A 20,740-nucleotide genomic window follows, 5' to 3' on the forward strand; every position below is an offset into this window, starting at 1 on the left:
TCCCCTATAAAACCCTGTTTGTTTCTCAGAGTCCATAGTCTCTCATGGTTCATCTCTCCCTCCGATTCCCCCCCCACTTCATTTTTCCCTTCCTTCTCCTAATGTCCTCCATGCTATTCCTTATGTTCCACAAATAAGTGAAACCATATGATAATTGACTTTCTCTGCTTGACTTATTTCAATTAGCATAATCTCCTCCAGTCCCAACCATGTTGATGTAAAAGTTGGGTATTCATCCTTTCTGATGGCTGAGTAATATTCCATTGTATATATGGACCACATCTTTATCCATTCATCATTCATACTTTGCATTTCTATATGAATTTTATTTATTTATTTAAATTTAAATTCAATTAGCCAACACCTAGTACATCATTAGTTTCAGATGTAATGTTCAGTGATTCATCAGTTGCACATAACACCCAGTGCTCATCCCATCACGTGCCCTCCTTAATGTCCATCCCCCAGTTACCCGATTCCCCCCACCCACCTCCCCTCCAGCAACCCTCAGTTTGTTTCCCAGAGTTAAGAGTCTCTCATGGTTTGTCTCCCTCTCTGATTTCTTCCCATTCAGTTTTCCCTTCCTTCCCTTATTGTCCTCTGCACTGTTTCTTATATTCCACATATGAATGAAACCATATGATAATTGTCTTTCTCTGATTGACTTATCTCACTTAGCATAGTACCCTCCAGTTCCATCCATGTTGATGTAAATGGTAAGTATTCATCCTTTTTTTAAAAAGGATTTTATTTATTTTTTTGACAGAGAGACAGCGAGAGAGGGAACACAAGCAGGGGGAGTTGGAGAGGTAGAAGCAGGCTTCCCACTGAGCAGGGAGCCCGAAGCGGGGCTCGATTCCAGGACCCTGGGACTATGACCCGAGCTGAAGGCAGACGCTTAACGACTGAGCCACCCAGGCGCCCCAGTATCCATCCTTTCTGATGGCTGAGTAATATTCCATTGTATATATATACCACATCTTTATCCATTCATCTATTGAAGGACATCTCGGCTCCTTCCACAGTTTGGCTATTGTGGACATTGCTGCTATGAACAATGGGGTGTAGGTGCCCCTTCATTTCACTACGTCTGTATCTTTGGGGTAAATACCTAATAGTGCAATTGCTGGGTTGTAGGGTAGCTCTATTTTTTTTAAAGATTTTATTTATTTATTTGAGAGAGCGCGAAAGTGAGAGAGATCACAGAGGGAGAGGAAGAAGCAGACTCGCGGCTGAGTGGAGAACCTGATGCAGGGCTCGATCCCAGGATCCTGAGATCATGACCTGAGCGGAAGGCAGATGCTTAACTGACTGAGCCACCCAGGCACCTGGGTAGCTCTATTTTTAACGTCTTGAGGAGCCTCCATACTGTTTTCCAGAGTGGCTGTACCAGCTTGCATTCCCACCAACAGTGTAAGAGTGTTTCCCTTTCTCCACATCCTTGACAACATTTGTTGTTTCCTGTCTTGTTAGTTTTAGCCATTCTGACAGGTGTAAGGTAGTATCTCATCGTGGTTTTGATTTGTATTTCCCTGATGACAAGTGAGGTTGAGCATTTTTTCATGTGTCTGTTGTTCTTTATGAATTATAGAATCAGCTTGTCAGTTTCTACCAAAAATCTTGCTGAGGTTCTTATTTAGATAACATTAGATTTATAGATAAATTTGGGGAGACTTGACATTTTAACAATATTGACTTTTCCAATCCATGAACATGGCATATCTCTCCATTTATTTAGATCTTACTTAGTTTCTCTCAGCAATATTTTGTAACTTTCAGTGTATAGATCTTTCACATGCTTTGTTAAATGTATCCCTAAGTGTTTCATGATTTTTATAATGTTGTAAATGATACTGGTTTTTAAATTCAATTTCTGATTGTTCATTGCTGGTATATAGGCATACAGTTGGTTTTTGTATATGGATCTTGCATCCTGCAAACTTGCTAAACTCACTTATTAGATCTAGTAGCTTTTTAAAAGATTTTATTTTTTAAAAGATTTACTTATTTATTTGAGAGCAAGAGCGAATGGGAGGAGGGAGGGGTAGAGGGAGAGGGAGAGAATCTCCAGCAGACCTCCTGCTGAGTGCAGAGCCCAATGTGGGGCTCCTGGCTCTCTCTCACAACCCTGAGATCGTGACCTGAACTGAAATCAAGAGTCAGACGCTTAACTGACTGAGCCACCTAGGAACCCCTCAAGATTTTATTTTTTAAGTAATCTCTCCACCCAATGTGGGGCTTGAACTTAAACTCCGAGAGGAAGAGTCGCATGCACTACCGACCAAGCCAGCCAGGTGCCCCAAATCTAGTAGTTTTTTAATAAATGCTATTGGATTTTCTACAAAGATGGTCATGTCATCTCTGACATTGTCTTTTTTTTTAAAGATTATTTATTTATTTATTTGCCAGAGAGAGACACAGCGAGAGAGAGAACACAAGCAGGTGGAGTGGGAGAGGGAGAAGCAGACTTCCCGCGGAGCAGGGAGCCCGATGCGGGGCTCGATCCAGGACCCTGGGATCATGACCTGAGCCAAAGGCAGACGCTTAACCGACTGAGCCACCCAGGCGCCCCTCTTTTTTTTTTTTTTTTAACAATGAACTTGCTTTTAACCGCAGATTTGTCATTTTAATGTGTTCTTCATTTAATACTTCACCTTAAAATATGTATAGAAAAGTGAAAACAGAAGCCATCCCATAAAACCTTTTACTGAGTTTTCACTATCATACTCACTATCAGTAAACCATTAGAACAGTGGTTCTCAACCAGGGATGATTTTTGCTCCCCAAAGGACATTTGGCAATGTCTGCAAAATTTTGTCACAACTGGGATGAGGGGGCTACTGGCATCTAGTGGGTAGAGGCCAGGGATGTTGTTAAACATCCTATAATACACAAGATAGCCTTCCGACAGAGAATTATGTAGCCCAAAATGTCAATGGTGTTGAGGTTGAGAAATTCTGCACTAGAAATCAGTACATACACAGATGTGATCCTCACAATAAATGTCCTTATGCAGATAACACGATGTTGATAGATGTAGCAGGGCTCATTTAAATTTCATATCAATTTTATCCTTTCCTCAAATCCTGTGAAAACTGTACCTTTTCTTTTACTTGGTGGGATGTCCCACGGTTCTTCTGATATGCAGTTTCCCTCATTGAAAAGGGTCAACAAACTTGACATTGTTGGACTGTAGGTTTGTTTCTGGTGCTTTTAAGTTGATCAAGCTAGAACAAATTCATGCTGTGGAATCAGATTCTCCATTGTGAAATGTGTTTCTGGGAAACTTGACTGGTCCAGAAACTGGAGGAACGGGAATGGACCTGATGATCCACACTGCTGCAAAAATCCAGATGCCACTGCTCATCAAATCCCAAGTAATTTATTCAGTGTTTTTCCCCCTTTGGCCCAGAGGTTCCCATGGCTCCACTGGCCCCTGACCCCCTAATTCCTTTCAACCTACAGAGCTGCGAAGCAAAGTAACTTAGGCCATCTGTCGAGAAACCTGGGAGACAGGTTCCTCCCCTGAGGCCTTTGGATCCACTGGTGCAGCTGGTATGTCCTGGTACCTGGAGGCAGAGGGTTGGACAAAACAACCTGCTGGGGCGTAGGCAGCACAGAGCGGGGACACTTCCTGCAGCTCTATACCAAGGGTGTCAGATACAGGTTCTTCACTCCTGCCCTGAGGATACCCTGGCCGCTCCTGGACAGAGGCAGTTTCTCTGTTTCCTTTAGTCCCTCCCAAGCCCCTTCCGAGGCCTCTTCAGTGGAAGGAAGGCATCAGTTCGCAGCTCCTGACCTTTTTCCTTGGGGTTGTTTTTCACAGGTTTCACTAGACATGTGAATTTATCTTGGAGGCGGGGGCAGGAGGGACTCAGTGGGACAGATGACAGGGAGGCTGGGGTAGCCAGATCCTTGATGCAGATTCTCACTGATCTCCTTCACTTCCGCCTGGGAGTTGGGTGGGTGTTCCTTGGGCAGGAGACCCTCCATACCTGATTCACCAAGTTAGTTGCTCACTTGGTCTCTGGTTTTATCTGCTTCTCTCTTTCTCTTCATCTCCTTCTCTTCATTCTCTTTCTCTTATAGTCTCTCACAGGCCTCTCTCCTTCTCCCATACTCTCCCTCTTTTGTTCTTCTCTCCTCTTTACCTCTTGACTAAAGGTGTTGGCTGCAGCATCTCGAGCTGATGTCCAAACCCTAATACAACCACAACAGGGCCAGTGACATTGTCCTTAATCACCTGTTGCTGTCACATCCTGGGGGACCCTGATAGTGCTGACACCCTGTTGAGGTCACCAGGGCATCAGTCCCCTCCCAGCCTTGAATGAAACAATTCATTGCAAACTCCTTCTGAAGATGTGGCATCAACCACGAGGGAGGCAGCCGGGGGATGATGAGGAACTCTCAGCATCATCTTTCCACTTCGGTCCAAGACTCCTGAACTGGAGAGGGCCTATCTAGTCAGCCCTCCCTCTCCCCACGCTGTAGGTTTTCATAATGATGTTTTTTTTTTCTTTACTTATACCTACAAGCTTCTTGTTTTTGGAAAAAAACAACAACCTTAAAGTATATTTTGCATAATTAACTAGACTTTATTTAGAGGACAACTTTAATTCATGTTTGTTAGTTAGAAAAACAATTTTCTGTAACATTTTATTTCCTACCATTGTAGCAACTACTCTAGAGATGAGAACTATATATTGGCCACCCTGGTGAACAGGACAAACTTTATCTTTTTTTAAAACCTAAATTAAATAAAATAGTGAAACTCCTCAATTTCTGAGTCTTTAGACTCAACGATCTAACAACTAAGAGCCCAGGTGAATCCTATCTCCTTTCAACACATCACACCCCGGGAGTCCAGAAGGCAGGGACATTTGCAATCAGGGCTCTGGAGACATTTACTGCAGAAGGGAACTGGAGCATAGAATCATGGAGAACACACCTCCCAGGGACCAACACTTTCACCCTGAGCCTGAACATGAAATAATAATGAATGTCTATCCCTCAGATATGAACTTTGGTCCTGGTCCTCTGTTAATTCTTCCACTCTCATAGACACTCAGGTCTGCCCTTGCACCTGGTTCTCTGCTCAGTTTTCTCTCTACACAGCCTTCTATTAATACTTCTGCCACTAATGCTCCACTTGTTGGGGCATTTAATGTAGGTCTCTGTCAACAAGTTATTCTATCATCAATTTACTCTGTCATGAAAAGCAAACCTGAGTCTTTACTTCTATCAATGCCTAATCTGATCTGTGAATGAAATCCAAGCCTATTAACATTAGTTTTCCCCGGTGATCTATATATTAAATCCAGATTGCTGTTATAGATTTTACCACCAATGTCCCTCTTTTCTGACCTTGACTCTGTCTGTCTATTAAATCTTTATTCATCAATGACCTTTAGCTTTAACCTTAAACCCAGGGCTCTGTTAAGTATTCTGCCATCAATGTGTCTGTGTTCTAGATCTTAAACCTGGGCTTCCGTTAACTTTTCCACCATCAATGCTCCTATGACCATTACCTAGGGTCCAGAGTGTCTGTTGAGATTTCCATCAGTTTCCTTTGTTCTGACCTTGAACCCAGGCCTTTGAAAAAATTCTGACATAAAAGCCTGGGTCCCTTATTGATACCCATCTGGTTTGAATTCAAACCTGATCTACTGTCGGTAGTCTTTCCCTATTAATACATTGTGTCTCAATCAAGTCTTCCACCACCATTGACCCTCTAATTTGTTATCTTACATGGAAAAAGGGACTTTGCAGATACGATTAAATTAAAATCTCGAGATGGAAAGATTATTATGGATTATCCAGATGAATCCAATGTAATCACAAGGGTCCTTATAAGAAGGAAAGAGGAGGGTCAGAGTCAAAAGAAGGTGTGATGGAGGAAGCAGAAGGTCATAGAGACTTGAAGAGGCTACACTTCCTAATTAGGTCATTATTTTACCTTCAGTGTCCTTTGACCTAGAAGTAAGATTTTTTTTTAAGATTTTATGTATTTATTGGGCGCCTGGGTGGCTCAGTTGGTTAAGCGACTGCCTTCGGCTCGGGTCATGATCCTGGAGTCCCGGGATCGAGTCCAGCATCGGGCTCCCTGCTCAGCGGGGAGCCTGCTTCTCCCTCTGACCCTCCCCCCTCTCATGTGCTCTCTCATTCTCTCTCTCTCAAATAAATAAATAAAATCTTTAAAAAAAAAAGATTTTATGTATTTATTTACTTGGGGGAGAGCAGAGAGGGAGAGGGAGAGGGAGAGGGAGAAGCAGACTCCCCGCTGGGCAGAGAGCCCCTTGTGGGACTCGATCTCATGACCCTGAGATCATGACCTTAGCCGAAGGCAGACTCTTAACTCTTTACTTGTTAGTTTTCTCAATCCATGAACCTCGGTAGAGGTCTTGCTTATTTCGCCATCAGTACTCTATTTTGTAGCTCTAGAATCCGAGCCTTTGTTAACTATTCAATCCCATTCCGGGCTGACCTCAAATCTAGTCTTTTGTTATTTTTTCTAAAATCAATGCCCCTTAGGCTCTACCTTAAACCTCTGCCTCCTACTTCTTTCAGCTTTGATACGAGCAGCAAAAAGCCACATCCGCCCACTTTAAGAGGCGCGGGCAGAAAGTCGGGCCTGTGAGTGACAAGAGAGGGCGGGCCTTCTGTGTTCCAAGGAGCCAATAGAAGAGCAGGAGCGCCGCGACGCCGAGCCTTGAGTGACAGACGGGGAGGGGGCTCGGCCCCATTGAAGGAACAATAGGAAGGCCGGAGGGCTGTGACGCCAGGCTGCGAGAGGCGGGCCGGGAGCGTGGATGAGACGATACGTTACGTCCGAAGACTCTCCGCTTTCACCAGAGGTTTTAGCAATGAGGCTTCTGCAGAGCGGTCTTCCCGGCGGTGCTTCTACCTTGCGGCCTTACCACCCCTTCCCTGCCCCCCTGCCTGGGTCCGGGTTCGCCCCGAACACCCCTACCCGCACGTCGCCACGCCTTTGCTCAGGCCGGGCCTCTGCTGATGACCGGGAACGCCCCTTCACCCTCCCGGAACAGTCGCTGCACATCCGAGCCTCCCACTGCTTTCGAGGCACCAAACCCGAATACCCGGCCTCGGAAATATCACGGGGACTTCCCGGACCCTGAAACACTCTCTCTTCAGGCTGGAATGGGAGCCTCAAGCAGCAGTGTGAGGCCCTGGCCATTTTCCTGGCCGGCGACAGAGTTCCCGGCGCAGCCCGAATGACGCCATTTTTGTTACTGGTAGAGCTCGGGCTTGGAGGCTGTTGCTGAGCCTGCGAAAGATAAGCTAACGCGTCATCCAGACCCATCAAGGAGGGCTGGAGGGGAAAGGGAATTTCGGGCGATGTTGAGCCCGTTTGTGCAAGCAGGGAGCCAAGCTCGTCTTGAGGAGGAGCTTTGGGGTCCTGAGAGCAGAGCCAGGGTGAGGGGCCCGGTTGAGTGATGCGGGTCGGTGTGGTCAGTGATGGGGACATGTGGAAGGACCAATGAGGGGGTCCTTCGGGCTGAATGATGTGGAGAGCAGTGATAGGGAAGGGAGTCTGTAGGACTGTGTGTGGGACATGCGATGAGGAGTTTCTGGAAGTGAGTGACCCGGGGGGAGGTCTGTGCAGTGAGCGATGGTGTCTGTAGGGTGAATGATGGGGTTTCTAGGAAGTGAGTGAAAGGGGTCTGGGGTGAGTGATGGAGTATGCAGTGAGCAATGGTGTCTGTAGGGTGAATGATAGGGTTTCAAGGGAGTGAGTGAAAGGGGTTTGTAGGGTGCGTGAATGGGGTCGGGGTGAGTGATGGAGACTTCGTTGGGTGAATGATGGGGGATCTGGGGTGAGCATTGGGGTGGTCTTTAGAGTGAGTGATGAGGGTCCACGGGGACAGGAATGGGAATATGTAGGGTCAATGTTGGGATTCTGTGAGGTCCATGATGGGCGGCTCTTTGAGATTGATAATACATCCATGAATAAACAAAAATCCCTGCCCTTGTGGTGTCAACATTCCAATGGAGGCGACAGCCATTGAGGCTTTACTCTGTATTTCCCTGATGACCACGTTTTCATATATTTCTCTTAGATCCTCTTTTGTGAGGCACCTGTTCAGATCTTTTGCTCATTTTTCTATTGGATGTCTGCCTTTTCCTTATTGATTTGTAGGACTTGTTTTTATATATTCTGATAACCACCCCTTTATCAGTGGTATGTGTTTTCCAAATATTTCTTTGATTCTTGGCTTCTCTTTTCCTCGTTGTGGCTTTGAATATTAAGGTTTTAAGTTAACTTTGAACTGTAAAGCACAATGTAAATTTAGAGTTTTGTTATTCTCAAGTTAAAAATCAGACAATGTCCTCTGTAATTCAGGGCGAGAATTAATTTTTTAGGGCATTCAGGAATAGAGAGTTGCATCTCTGAAAACTTTGGTGCCGTGACAGCTAGGGAGGAGTTCTCTGCTTTTTGTTTTCCCACCAGCTCACCCTCTAGTTACCCGCTGTGTGATCATGGATAAGTCACTAAACCTCTTTAGGCCTCAGTTTCCTCACTGTGAAATAAGGATAATAGCAGGGTCTATCCTTTGAGGCTTGGGATGATAATTAAGTGAGTTAATACCTGACTATTATCTATTCACCATGGTTTTGTAGCACTGATCTTGTATGGATCATCCGTGAACTCAAGGTCAGTTCTACTCATGTGATACCCAAGAAAATAGAATAAAAGAAATTAAATGCCAAGGAATAAGATTTTGTCAGGTAGCGTTGAGCTTTGGAGGGCCACAAACCATTGTGGTATCTTAGGGGTCGGATGTTTGTTGTTATTAAACAATTGGGAGTGTGATCTTGTGGTGTGCCTCTTCTTCATTTTGCAGCTATATTTCCATGCTATTAACTTTATTTCCATAGTACTACTAAGCTTATGTCTATGGAAATTTTCAAACATTCAGCAAAATAGAGGGAATTATATAATAAACCCCCATTATGCCCCCCACCCAGTCTCATTAGTCATCACCTGATGGCCTTGTTGTTTCACCTAGACCAGGGTATGGAAAACTATAGGCAGTGGGCCACATCTGGCTGCTGTTTTTATACAGCTGTAAGCTAAGAATGGTTTTCACATTTTTTAATGTTTGGAAAAAAATCAGAAGAAGAATATTTTGCGACATATGAAAAGGATATAAAATTCAAATGATCATGCTCATAAATGAGATTGTTCAACAGTAGTATTTTAAAAAACTTTTTTAGAGAGAGAAAATGCAATGGGTTGGGGGCAGAGGGAGAGGGAGAGAGAGAATCTCAAGCAGGCTTCATGCTCGTTGTGGAGCCCGATGCAGGGCTTGATCTCACCTCCCTGAGATCATGACCTGAGCTGAAATCAGGAGTCGGAGGTTTAACCGATTGAGCCACCCAGGTGTTCCATAAGTGCGGTTTTATTGGGACGCAGCCGATAAACAGAATTGGCTTATGTATCGTCTGTGGCTCTGCTTTCAATCGCTGAGTAGTTGCAACAGAGACCATAGGCTTCACAAATCTGAAATATTTACTATCTGTCTCTTTACAGAGAAAGTTTGCCAACTCCTAATCTAGACCACCCATTTATTTCTCCCTCCCAGATTGTTTTTTCTTTGTTACTGATAACATAAAATGCACAAATATTTTTTAAAGATTTTATTAATTTATTTGACAGAAAGAGAGCATGAGCAGGGGGTGGTGCAGGCAGAGGGAGAAGCAGACTCCCCGCTGATCAGGGAACCCGATGCGGGGCTCGATCCCAGGACCCTGGGATCATGACCCGAGCCGAAGGCAGATGCTTAATCAACTGAGCCACCCAGGCACCCCTAAAATGCACAAATATTGTGTATAGCTAAATTAATCTTTACATATGTAGTCCTTATTATTTTGAAACAAATCCCAGATGTATCATTTCATAATAAAGTCTTCCTCATGTACCTGTAAAAGATAAGGTCTTAAAGGTCAATACTGTTATTCAAGGTAAAATAATTAACAATAATAACTTCAGATCATCATTGGTTAAATTTTTAAATATCATTAAATATCTAGTCAGGCCTCAAACTTTAATGATTATCTCAAAGATTTTTTTGTCTGTTCAAATTAAGATCCATACATGGTCCACCCTTCACATTTGGTTGCTGTATCTTTTGAGCCTCTTAATTGTGCCTAGTGTTATTTTAAATGGTCACCTGCCTTTCCATCCCTTGGAGGTTCCATAAATTATTTTCTCAGTCCTCAGGGATTGGGCATTTTGGTTATTTTCAAAATTATGGTGTTTAAGACAAAGCTGTGATGAAAGTTCTTTCAGTTAAATTTCTGTCCACATCCATGATTATTACCTTAGAACAAAGTTCTAGAAATGGAATTGCTGGTCAGATGATAAACACAAGTTATCAATGAATTAACAAACAACACATGTTACGTTCAGCCATTGAAGAGTGGTTAACCCAGCTTGGTCTCTGAAGACTCTTCTGTACCCCACTGCACCCCCAATTGCTTTCCAAAGAGAAACAAAATGACTGAGTCCCAGTAAGTTGTTTGTTTTCCACTTGGTTTTCCCACAGTAAAATGAGAAAGGACAATACTTTGAAAATAAGAATTAGAGAAATTTAGACAAAATAGAAGATCAAGATGCAGATGAAGTTGCTGTTAAGATACATAGATTATCTGGCCTTACTTCATATAAACTGAGCTAAACATTTTACCTTCAAGCTTCTGGCAGCCACAGTGAAACTGGTAAAAAGGATATGTTAGATGGTTTGCATTCTCCATCAAGAGAAATCAGTTCATCTGTCCAGCTCTTCAGCAAGTCAAGATTTCTGGGACTTTAGCTTAAGAAATTTTATTGTTGAATTTTCCTAAAGGCCAGTGATTTTCAGCTCAGTATGGTATCATCGATAGTTGTTTCAAAGAGGCTATTTTTAGTTAAAAATTTCTGGGAGAGTCTTGGAGGATGGGTGGTTTCTTGGTTTTCCATGGCTCCTTTGCTGTCATCTCATAGTTTGTGGGATCATTCCCCAACTCAAGGCCAGTTCCTTCTCTGCTCTTCCATTTTATGTCTTTTTTTTAAACAGTTTTTAAAAAGATTTTTATCCATCCATATGATAGAGAACACGAGTGGGGGGAGGGGCAGAAGGAGAGGGAGAAGCAGACTCCCCACTGAGCATGGAGCCCACTGTGGGGCTCGATCCCAGGACGCTGGGATCACCACCCGAGCTGAAGCCAGACACCTAACCAACTGAGCCACCCAGGTGCCCCCATTTTATGTCTTTTTATCCCCTCTTTGCAAGGGTAATGTATACATGGTTCAAAGAATGTAAATAATATTGCAAAGTAAAAATTGGAAAGAAAGGGAAGTATCTCTGTAATGTAACTTCTGCCCTTTTCCCTGGCATAACTAGTATTATGTAGTTTGGGGATGATCCTTCCAAATACATATAACCCCTGTGTGTATAGATATATATGTATAAATGTGTGTGAGTGATTTTATTATTTTCATGTATTTTTCTTCACCACACACACTATATCTTCTGTAACTTTAAAAAAATGTACTGATAAAACCTTACCAAGAAATACAGTTTTTATACATTTTATTATGGGAAATTGCAATTTTGAACATACTCAAAAGTAGATTTTTGTGAATCCCTTGTACTTATCACTCAGCTGCAAATATTATCAACTGGTGGCCAATCTTGTTTTATCTATGGTCAATCTTCACCAACTCCTGTCATCCTCCTCCTCATCATTATCATCAAGCCAGTCTTTTATTAATGTTTTGTTGAGGATTTTTACTACTCTGTTCATGAGACATATTGGCCTATAATTTTTCTTGTATTCCTGTTTATGTTTTGGCATCACAGTTAGGTTGGCTTTATTTAACAAGTTGGGAAGTATTCTCTGAAAGAGTTTGGGTAAGATTAGTATTATTTCCTTCTTAAATATTTGGAAGAATTCTCCAGTGAAGTCATCATGGTGTGGAGTTTTGTTTGTGGGTAGGTTTTTAATTATGAGTTTGACTTATTGAAAAAATATAGTACCATTCAGATTTTCTATTTCTTTGTATGTTGGGTTTTTTAAAAAAGATTTTATTTATTTATTTGACAGAGACATAGCGAGAGAGGGAACACAAGTAGGGGGAGAGGGAGAAGCAGGCTTCTCGCTGAGCAGGGAGCCCGATGCGGGACTTGATCCCAGGACCCTGGGATCATGACCTGAGCCGAAGGCAGCCACTTAACAACTGAACCACCCAGGTGCCCCTGTATGTTGGGTTTGTTAAGCTGTGATTTTCAAATAATTTATCCAGTTTGTCTAAGTCAGGGGTCAGCAAACTTTTTCTGTAGAGGCCCAGATAGAAATATTTTAGGCCTGTCGGCCGTTTGGTCTCTGTTGCAACTACTCAGCTCTGCTTTTGTAGGTTGAAAGCAGCTGTAGACAATATGCAAACCAATGAGCATGGCTGTGATCCAATGAAATTTTATTTATGGACACTGAAAGTTGAATTTCATATAATTTTCACATGCCACAAAATATTCTCCTTTCACTTTTTTCTTCAACCATTTAAAAGTGTAGAAACCATTCTTAGCTCGTGGGCCAGATTTGGCCTGCGTGTCATACTCTGCCGTCCTATGATCTGCATTCTCAAATTTCTTGTCATAAAATTGTTCATAGCATCCTTTTATTATTCTTTTATTTATTTATTTATTTATTTATTTATTAAAGATTTAATTTATTTGACAGAGACACAGCGAGAGAGGGAACACAAGCAGGGGGAGCGGGAGAGGGAGAAGCAGGTTTCCCGCGGAGCAGGGAGCCTGATGTGGGGCTCGATCCCAGGACTCTGGGATCATGACCTGAGCCGAAGGCAGACGCTTAATGACTGAGCCACCCAGGCGCCCCTTATTATTCTTTTAATGTTTGTAGGACACAGCACCTTTTTGATGGGCTCTTTTATTTTATTATTTTTTTAAGATTTTATTTATTTATTTGAGAGAGAGAGCACAGAGGGAGAGGGAGAGGGAGAAGCAGACCCCCAGCTGAGCAGAGAGCCTGATGTGGGACTCAATCCCAGAACCCTGGGATCATAACCTGAGCTGAAGGCAGACGCTTACCCGACTGAGCCACCCAGGTGCCCTGCTTATTGTTTTCTAGGAGCTTTTTGTATATGAGTGATGTGAATTTTGAAGTACACATTACAGACTTTTTTTTTTTTGGCTATATGTTGATTTGTCACTCAGCCTTGTTGGCTGTCTCCTCTCACTAGATTATGAGATGCTTGAGGGAAGATATTTTTTCCAGGTGTCTTTTTTTGCTGGATCCCCAGTGCCTAGAACAATCCCTGGTATTCAGTGGGGTCTCAGTAACAGCTTGCTGAATAGATGAAATTTTTTTTTCACTTAACAGTATATCATAGAGATTGTTGCATATCAATCCTTTTTGCTTTTTATGGTTGTATATGGTATTCCCTTATGGGGATTGAAGCATAATTCATCCAATCCCCCATGAGGTTGTCTTCATTATTTTGCTGTTATAAGCAGTACTGTAGTGAAATACGTCACACATGCTGTTTTGCTCACATATATGAGTATATGTATTAAATAATTTCTAGAAATGGTATTGCTGGTCAGATAATGTGCACATTTAAAATTTTGATGGATATTGTCAGATTAATTGCCCTCAAAATATTTCGTACCAGTGTATACCCACAATGTGAATGTGCTCTTTTTTTTGATATCTTTACCAACTTAGTGACTTATCAAACTCTAATCTTTGATAATATGTAAGAGAAACATGATGTTTTGTTTTGTCTTAATTTGCATTTCTCTTCATGTGAATGAAGTTGAACATCATTTTACATATTTAGAAGCCATTTGGATTTCCTTCTCTGTGAATTGATGGTCATGCCCTCTGATTATTTTTTAAAAGGTCAAGTTGTTGATCTTTTTCTTCATGCTTGTAGGAACTCTATAAATGGAGAAAATTAGCTCTTTGTCCATTTACGTGTTGTGCACATATCTATTCCCCAGTTAGTTGCTTGTCCTTTGAGTTTGTGTATGATATACTTTGATATACTTTGTTATGCAATACATAAAGTAGTCAAATTTATCAGTGTTTTCCTTTGTGGCATCTGGGTTTTGTAGCATGCCTAGTTAGAAGAGTTTTCTCCAATTCAAAATTATTTTTAAAATCTCTCCTGTCTTTATTTTATGGCTTCTTTTTTTCTTTGTTTAAATTTTTGTTATATCCCAAATTTACTTTTGTGTATAGTGTGAAATAAGGAGTCCATCTTTACATTTCTTCCGATAGCTACCCAGTTTTGAATAATCTGGCTTTTCTGCACTTATTTATTTATTTACATATTTTATTTTTAAGTAATCTCTACACCTCACGTGGGGCTCAAATTCACAAACCCGAGATCAAGAGTCACGTGCTCCACCGACTGAGCCAGCCAGGTGCCCCTGCACTTATTTAAAATGCTCCTTTATTATATATTAAATTTCCCATTTTTATTTATATCTAGTTTTAGACTGTTTATTCTCTTCCACTAACTATTCTTGCTAATGGCAGAATTTTACAAAGTTTTTCTCATTAAGTATGCTACACAAAATGTTAAGTAGTTATCCTACAGATATTGCTGTGGTAAAAAGATCATAATGAGCAGATTGTACAGGAATGTGCTGTTATAGGAACCAGTGACATATGAGGATGTGGCTGTGGACTTCACCCAGGAAGAGTGGCAGCACCTGGACCCTGCTCAGAAGACCCTACACAGAGATGTGATGCTGGAGATCTACAGCCACCTGGTTTCTGTGGGTAAGGGCCCATTCTCCATGTAACAGTGAATCGAATCCTCCTCATCTTTCAGAGCTGTCAAGACCATGACCTTTATGATTTTCCATGAATAGGGTCTTTTCTTTTATAGTTTGTGTTTTACATCCATATTTTTGTTATATCTGGAATTTATTTTTGTGAGTTAAGGATCCATCTTTCCTGGGAGGCCCCTGAGACTGCTTCTCCCCATGAATTTCTGAATGGCCAAGGCCAAGACCATTATAATTTTCCCTTAACAGGGTGTTCAGGTATAAAACCAGGTATAATCTTCAAGTTGGAACATGAAGAGGACCCATGGATCATAAAGAGTGAGTTGTCAAGGTGGATCCACTCAGGTAAGTGAGAATTGGGTAGACGGCTGAAAGGGCCTTCTCCTTCTTCTGACATCAGTGGCCTCCTTTCTTCCTTAAAATTCATTAGGCCTTCTTTATAATATCCATCCTACATCAGCACCTTCCTAGCACTTCTGTTTGTTGCTGTTTTCTTTTTGGTTTCTATTTGATTTTATCTTTATTTTCTTCTTTCAGACAGAGAGAAAAGCCTTGACTCTTCCCAGCAGATCATTTCTGAAGAACTTTCATTTCAAAAGGAGATATTGGAAAAAACCCCAAAGGATAATTCATTGTATTCTCTCTTAAAAGTCTGGCATACTGATGGTCAGATAGATAGGTATCAAGGAAACCAAGACAGAGTTTTGAAGCAGGTCACAGTCACTAGCCATGAAACATTGGCCAAGGAGAAAGGCCCCAAATGTAATACATTTGGAAAAATACTTGGTGTGTGCATAGACCTTGATCCTTCAAGTAAAAAACTCCGTGATTTTGATTCATGTGAAAAGAGCTTGAAATCTAATTTAGACTCACTGACATGCAATAAGAGCCATGCAAGGAAGAACCCCATTGAGAGATTTGGATGTGGGACACCACCTAGCTATCATGATTCCTGTTCTGTGCCTGAGGAAATTTACACTGGCATGAAACCCTGTGGACATAGTCGATGTGAAAAAGGTCTCAATCATAAACAAGTCCATATTCAGTATGAGAAAGATCAAGCTGGTAAGAAACCCAATGTTTGTAGTGAGTGTGGGAAAGGCTTTATTAAGAAGTCATGGCTTATTACACATCAAAGAATTCATACTGGAGAGAAACCGTTTGTATGTGGCGATTGTGGAAAAGCCTTCAGTGAGAAATCACACCTCATTGTGCATCAGAGGATTCATACTGGGGAGAAACCTTATGAATGTACTGAGTGTGGGAGGGCCTTCTCCCAGAAGTCACCCTTCATCGTTCATCAGAGAGTCCACACTGGAGAGAAACCCTATGAATGTTTTGAGTGTCAAAAAGCCTTCTCTCAGAAGTCACATCTCATTATACATCAGCGAGTTCATGCTAGAGAGAAGCCCTTTGAATGCAGTGAATGTGGGAAAGCCTTCTGTGAGAAGTCTCACCTTTTTATACACCAGATAACTCATACTGGGGAGAGACCCTATGAATGTACTGAATGTGGGAAAACCTTCCCTCGGAAAACACAACTCATCATCCATCGGAGAACACATACTGGAGAGAAACCCTATAAGTGTAGTGAATGTGGAAAAACCTTTTGCCAGCAGTCCCACCTCATAGGGCATCAAAGAATTCATACAGGAGAGAAACCTTATATATGTACTGACTGTGGAAAAGCCTTTTCCCAAAAGTCACACCTTACTGGACATCAAAGGCTTCATACTGGAGAAAAACCTTATATATGTACAGAATGTGGAAAAGCCTTCTCTCAGAAGTCACCTCTTATTATACACCAGAGAATTCATACAGGGGAGAAACCCTATGAGTGTAGTGACTGTGGCAAAACCTTCTCCCAGAAATCACCCCTCATTATTCATCAGAGAATTCATACAGGGGAGAAACGCTATGAGTGTACTGAGTGTGGAAGGGCCTTTTCGCTGAAGTCACATCTCATTATACATCAGAGAGCTCATGCTGGAGAGAAACCATATGAATGTAGTGAATGTGGAAAGGCCTTCTGTGAGAAGTCTCCATTAGCTGTACATCAAAAAACTCATACTAGGGAGAAACCCTCTGAATCTGCTGAATATGGGATGGCTTTTTCCCGGAAATCACAGATGATCACATATCAGAGAACACACACAAGGGAGAAACCCTCCCAATGCAGTGACTGTGGGAAGGTATTCTGCCAGCATATATACCTCACTGGACATCAGAATCCACATAGGAGAGAAACCTCATATATGTACTGATTGTGGGAAGGTCTTTCCAGAAGTCAGACTTCACTGTGCATGAAAAAACTCACACTGAACAGAAATCCTATGGATGTGTTGGACATGAAAAAAATGTGGCACCTCCTTAACTGTAGAATAGACTCATATGTTCCTACGTATTTCTTTTTTTCTTTAAAGATTTTATTTATTTATTTATTTGAGGGGGTGGGGAGGAGGAGGAGAGGGAGAAGGACAAGCAGACTCCGTGCTGAGCTCGGAGCCCAACGTGGGGCTTGATCTCAGGACCCTGAGATCATGACCTGAGCTGAAATCGACTGAGCCACCCAGCCACCCCAATTCCTAAGTATTTCTGATTACCCTTCCACAGAATGATCTGGTCAGGCTCTCAGAATATTTTCAACACTGTAAATATGGAATGCATTTGTTCACAAAGTATCCCATCCCCCCTCACAGAATAAATGTGTCTGGAACAGTTAGCACTGTTTTGGTGTTATTTGGTCCTTGAAGGTATTGTAGAACTCTCCTTGAATTTATTTGGGTATGGTGCATTATTTGAAGGCAATCTTTCTGTATTTCTTTCATTATATTTTCTCTTTTTAGATTACATATGTATTTATGTTGATATATCTATCAATATATAGGTATAGATATATGAATCCCTGGAATTTTCATAAAAATCATCCATTTCCTCAAGGTTCTTAATATATTTGTAAAATTTTGTAAAAAAAAAGAAAAATATATTTGTGAAATTTTGAGCAAAGTGATCTCATATGATTCATTTAATTTTCTCTAAATATGTAGTTATTTCTCCACTATCATTTCTTTTTTTTTTTTTTTCTTTAAAGATTTTATTTATTTATTTGAGAGAGAGAATGAGATAGAGCATGAGCCGGGGGAGGGTCAGAGGGAGAAGCAGACTCCCTGCCGAGCAGGGAACCCGATGCGGGACTCGATCCAGGGACTCCAGGATCATGACCTGAGCCGAAGGCAGTCGCTTAACCAACTGAGCCACCCAGGCGCCCCACTCCACTATCATTTCTGATAGAGTGTATTTGTGATTTTTTTTCCCTCAGGTAAACCAATACTAACGTTTTATTTATTTTATGGCCCACCAAGACCAATTCTTGCATTTATATAATTTTTCTATTTTCCAGTTCATTTGTACTTTTTATTTCATTAGTCCTTCCATTTTCTCTTCTATTTTTTCTAACATCTTTAGTTGAATGTGTAAGTCAATTAATCTCATTCTTTCTGGTCTGTTTATAGATGTATTTTGGGCTGTGTATTAATCTGAGAACTACTTTAGCCATTTGTGGTTCAATCTGAGAGTATTCTGGTTTTTGGTAGGTAAGTCCTACTGTATAACCCAATTTGGTTTGTGGGTATAACAGATCTATTTAGTCTTAGGTCTCCCAGCATATTTCCTGTTGTGCATCCTGTTTTCATTGCTTTTATGTCTTTTAATCTTTCATCATGTGTTGTAATTTCTTTTATTCTATTTTCGATGTGTTCTTTGTGTTCCAGAGCATAGCAAAGGGAGGTACGCTTCCAAAAGATTTTCAGGAAGCTAGCAGAATTATGGTATCCATAATCTTGATAACCCATAATAGCTGAGAGATGAGATTTGAGGCGGCAAGGAAGCATGGTGGCAAACTTTTGATCGTAAATGTTCAGAGGACTTTTTTTACCTTTCTGCTTAATGCTGTGATTTAAGGTATATAATTTCTCTTACAGTCCTTTGGGCAGAGATGGTATTATTTTTAGCTCATTCTTTCACAGAGAGTAAAGCCTTTTTGTTTCCAAATTTGTGTCAGCAGTCTTTGCCCACCTTGAGCAGGACATGTTTTTGAAAACTGTACTGTGAGTAACTTTGGTTTGGTGATTGCTCTTGAAGTGAAGGATAAGCAATAGTGAAATGTCTGTTTGCTGTGGTGTGGCCAAGCTTCTGGGGTCTGGTCTCTTATGGAGTCAGTTACTTGCAGCAAGCCACAGCAAGAATGGGGAATTTCCTAAAAATGTCCCAGAGTGTGGATGGACATTATTACTTCATGTTCAACAAATCTTTATTGAGCATGGCAGGCACTATTCTAAGGATTCTGCAGTGAACAAAGCAGACAAAAATGTCCCTGTCTTCATAGAGAGATGGACAATAAAAAAGTTATATATATTATATTAAGATACATTTATATAATATGTATCATATATAAGTGTATTTTTAATATAGTAAAAATAAAATAAAAAATTTAATGTAACATAGATAATATTTAAAGGTATCTTAAAAGATGTATCTACAACAGAAACTGATCCCAAATAATGATCTGAGATACAAGAATGATGAGCAAAAAACATGATAAAGATGTGGGTAAATTCAGGGGCGCCTGGGTGGCTCAGTCGTTAAGTGTCTGCCTTCGGCTCAGGTCATGATCCCAGGGTCCTGGGATGGAGCCGCGCATTGGGCTCCCTGCTCGGCGGGAAGCCTGCTTCTCCCTCCCCCACGCCCCCTGCTTGTGTTCCTGCTCTCACTGTGTCTCTCTCCATCAAATAAATAAATAAATAAAATCTTTAAAAAAAAAAAAAGATGTGGGTAAATTTAAATGAACACTAACTACAAAAACCCGGTAATGAAAAAGTATGCGTATAAGAACAAGACAGAAATATAATGTTCATGTGACACTTAGTAGGAAATATATTGACCAAATTTAGACTTTAGTAAGTTAAAATGCTTGCTAAAATTTCGAAGGTAACCACTAAAATAGTAGAAAGAGTGTACAACTTCCAAATTAATAGAGTCAAGAAATGGATGGTGTATTATTTTCCTACTGCTGTTGTAACAAATTACAAGGCTACATTTATTTCTAAGCTTTCAGAGAGAATTCATTTACTTGCCTTTAGCTTCGGGAGGCTATCTGAATTCTTTGGCTCATGACCTCCTTCCTCCATCTTCAAAGCCAGCAGGTTACAGCTCTCTTACTCTTCCTACATTGTCACATCTCTCTCTGACTATAACTGGGGAAGGTTTTCCACTTCTAGGCACTTATGTAATTAGATTAGGCCCGCTTTGCTAATCCAGGATAATTTCCCCATCTCAAGGTCCCTAACCTTAATCATATCTGCAAAGACCCCTATTCCATATAAGGTAACATATTCACAGGTTCTGAGCGTTAGGGCATGGGCATTTTTCATGGTCATTACGCTGCTTATCACAGGTGGATTAAAACAAATCAACCCAAAAGAAGGCAAGAAGGGAGACGAAAATATTGAAAAATAATGTTACAAATAAAAAGCATGAAATAATATAGTAGAAATAAATACAAATATACCACCAGTCATAATAAATACGAATGAACTGTACCCTCCAGTTAAAAGAGAAATGTAGGCTTTGAGTTGAGAGAGAGATAGTATATGATGATAAGGAAGTATCCATTCGTCCCTATTTTATTGGAGTTATTTTTTTGAATCAAGAATAGCTGTTGGGGCGCCTGGGTGGCTCAGTTGGTTAAGCGACTGCCTTCGGCTCAGGTCATGATCCTGGAGTCCCGGGATCGAGTCCCACATCGGGCTCCCTGCTCGGCAGGGGGTCTGCTTCTCCCTCTGCCCTCTTCCCTCTCGTGCTCTCTGTCTCTCATTCTCTCTCTCTCAAATAAATAAATAAAATCTTTAAAAAAAAAAAAA

At 41.2% G+C, this 20,740-nt stretch overlaps 1 protein-coding gene and 1 long non-coding RNA gene across 3 annotated transcripts in view; one reads left to right on the forward strand and one right to left on the reverse strand.

The window, feature by feature from the left end:
* Positions 1-20,740, reverse strand: part of LOC115940541 (uncharacterized) — a 127,127-nt gene that overhangs the window by 2,806 nt on the left and 103,581 nt on the right. The gene's annotated exons all lie outside the window — the stretch shown is intronic.
* Positions 6,781-20,740, forward strand: part of ZNF630 (zinc finger protein 630) — a 265,177-nt gene continuing 251,217 nt past the window's right edge. Inside the window, exons 1-4 of the mRNA XM_081809352.1 lie at positions 6,781-7,434; positions 14,688-14,814; positions 15,072-15,167; positions 15,360-16,896. Coding sequence (XP_081665478.1) covers positions 7,357-7,434; positions 14,688-14,814; positions 15,072-15,167; positions 15,360-16,896 — 1,838 coding nt within the window. The 5' untranslated portion in view covers positions 6,781-7,356. The remainder of the gene's footprint in view (positions 7,435-14,687; positions 14,815-15,071; positions 15,168-15,359; positions 16,897-20,740) is intronic.

The sequence above is a fragment of the Leptonychotes weddellii genome, chromosome X (assembly GCF_054177405.1).
Source record: "Leptonychotes weddellii isolate Sample4059 chromosome X, ASM5417740v2, whole genome shotgun sequence".
NCBI classification, from domain to species: Eukaryota; Metazoa; Chordata; class Mammalia; order Carnivora; family Phocidae; genus Leptonychotes; species Leptonychotes weddellii.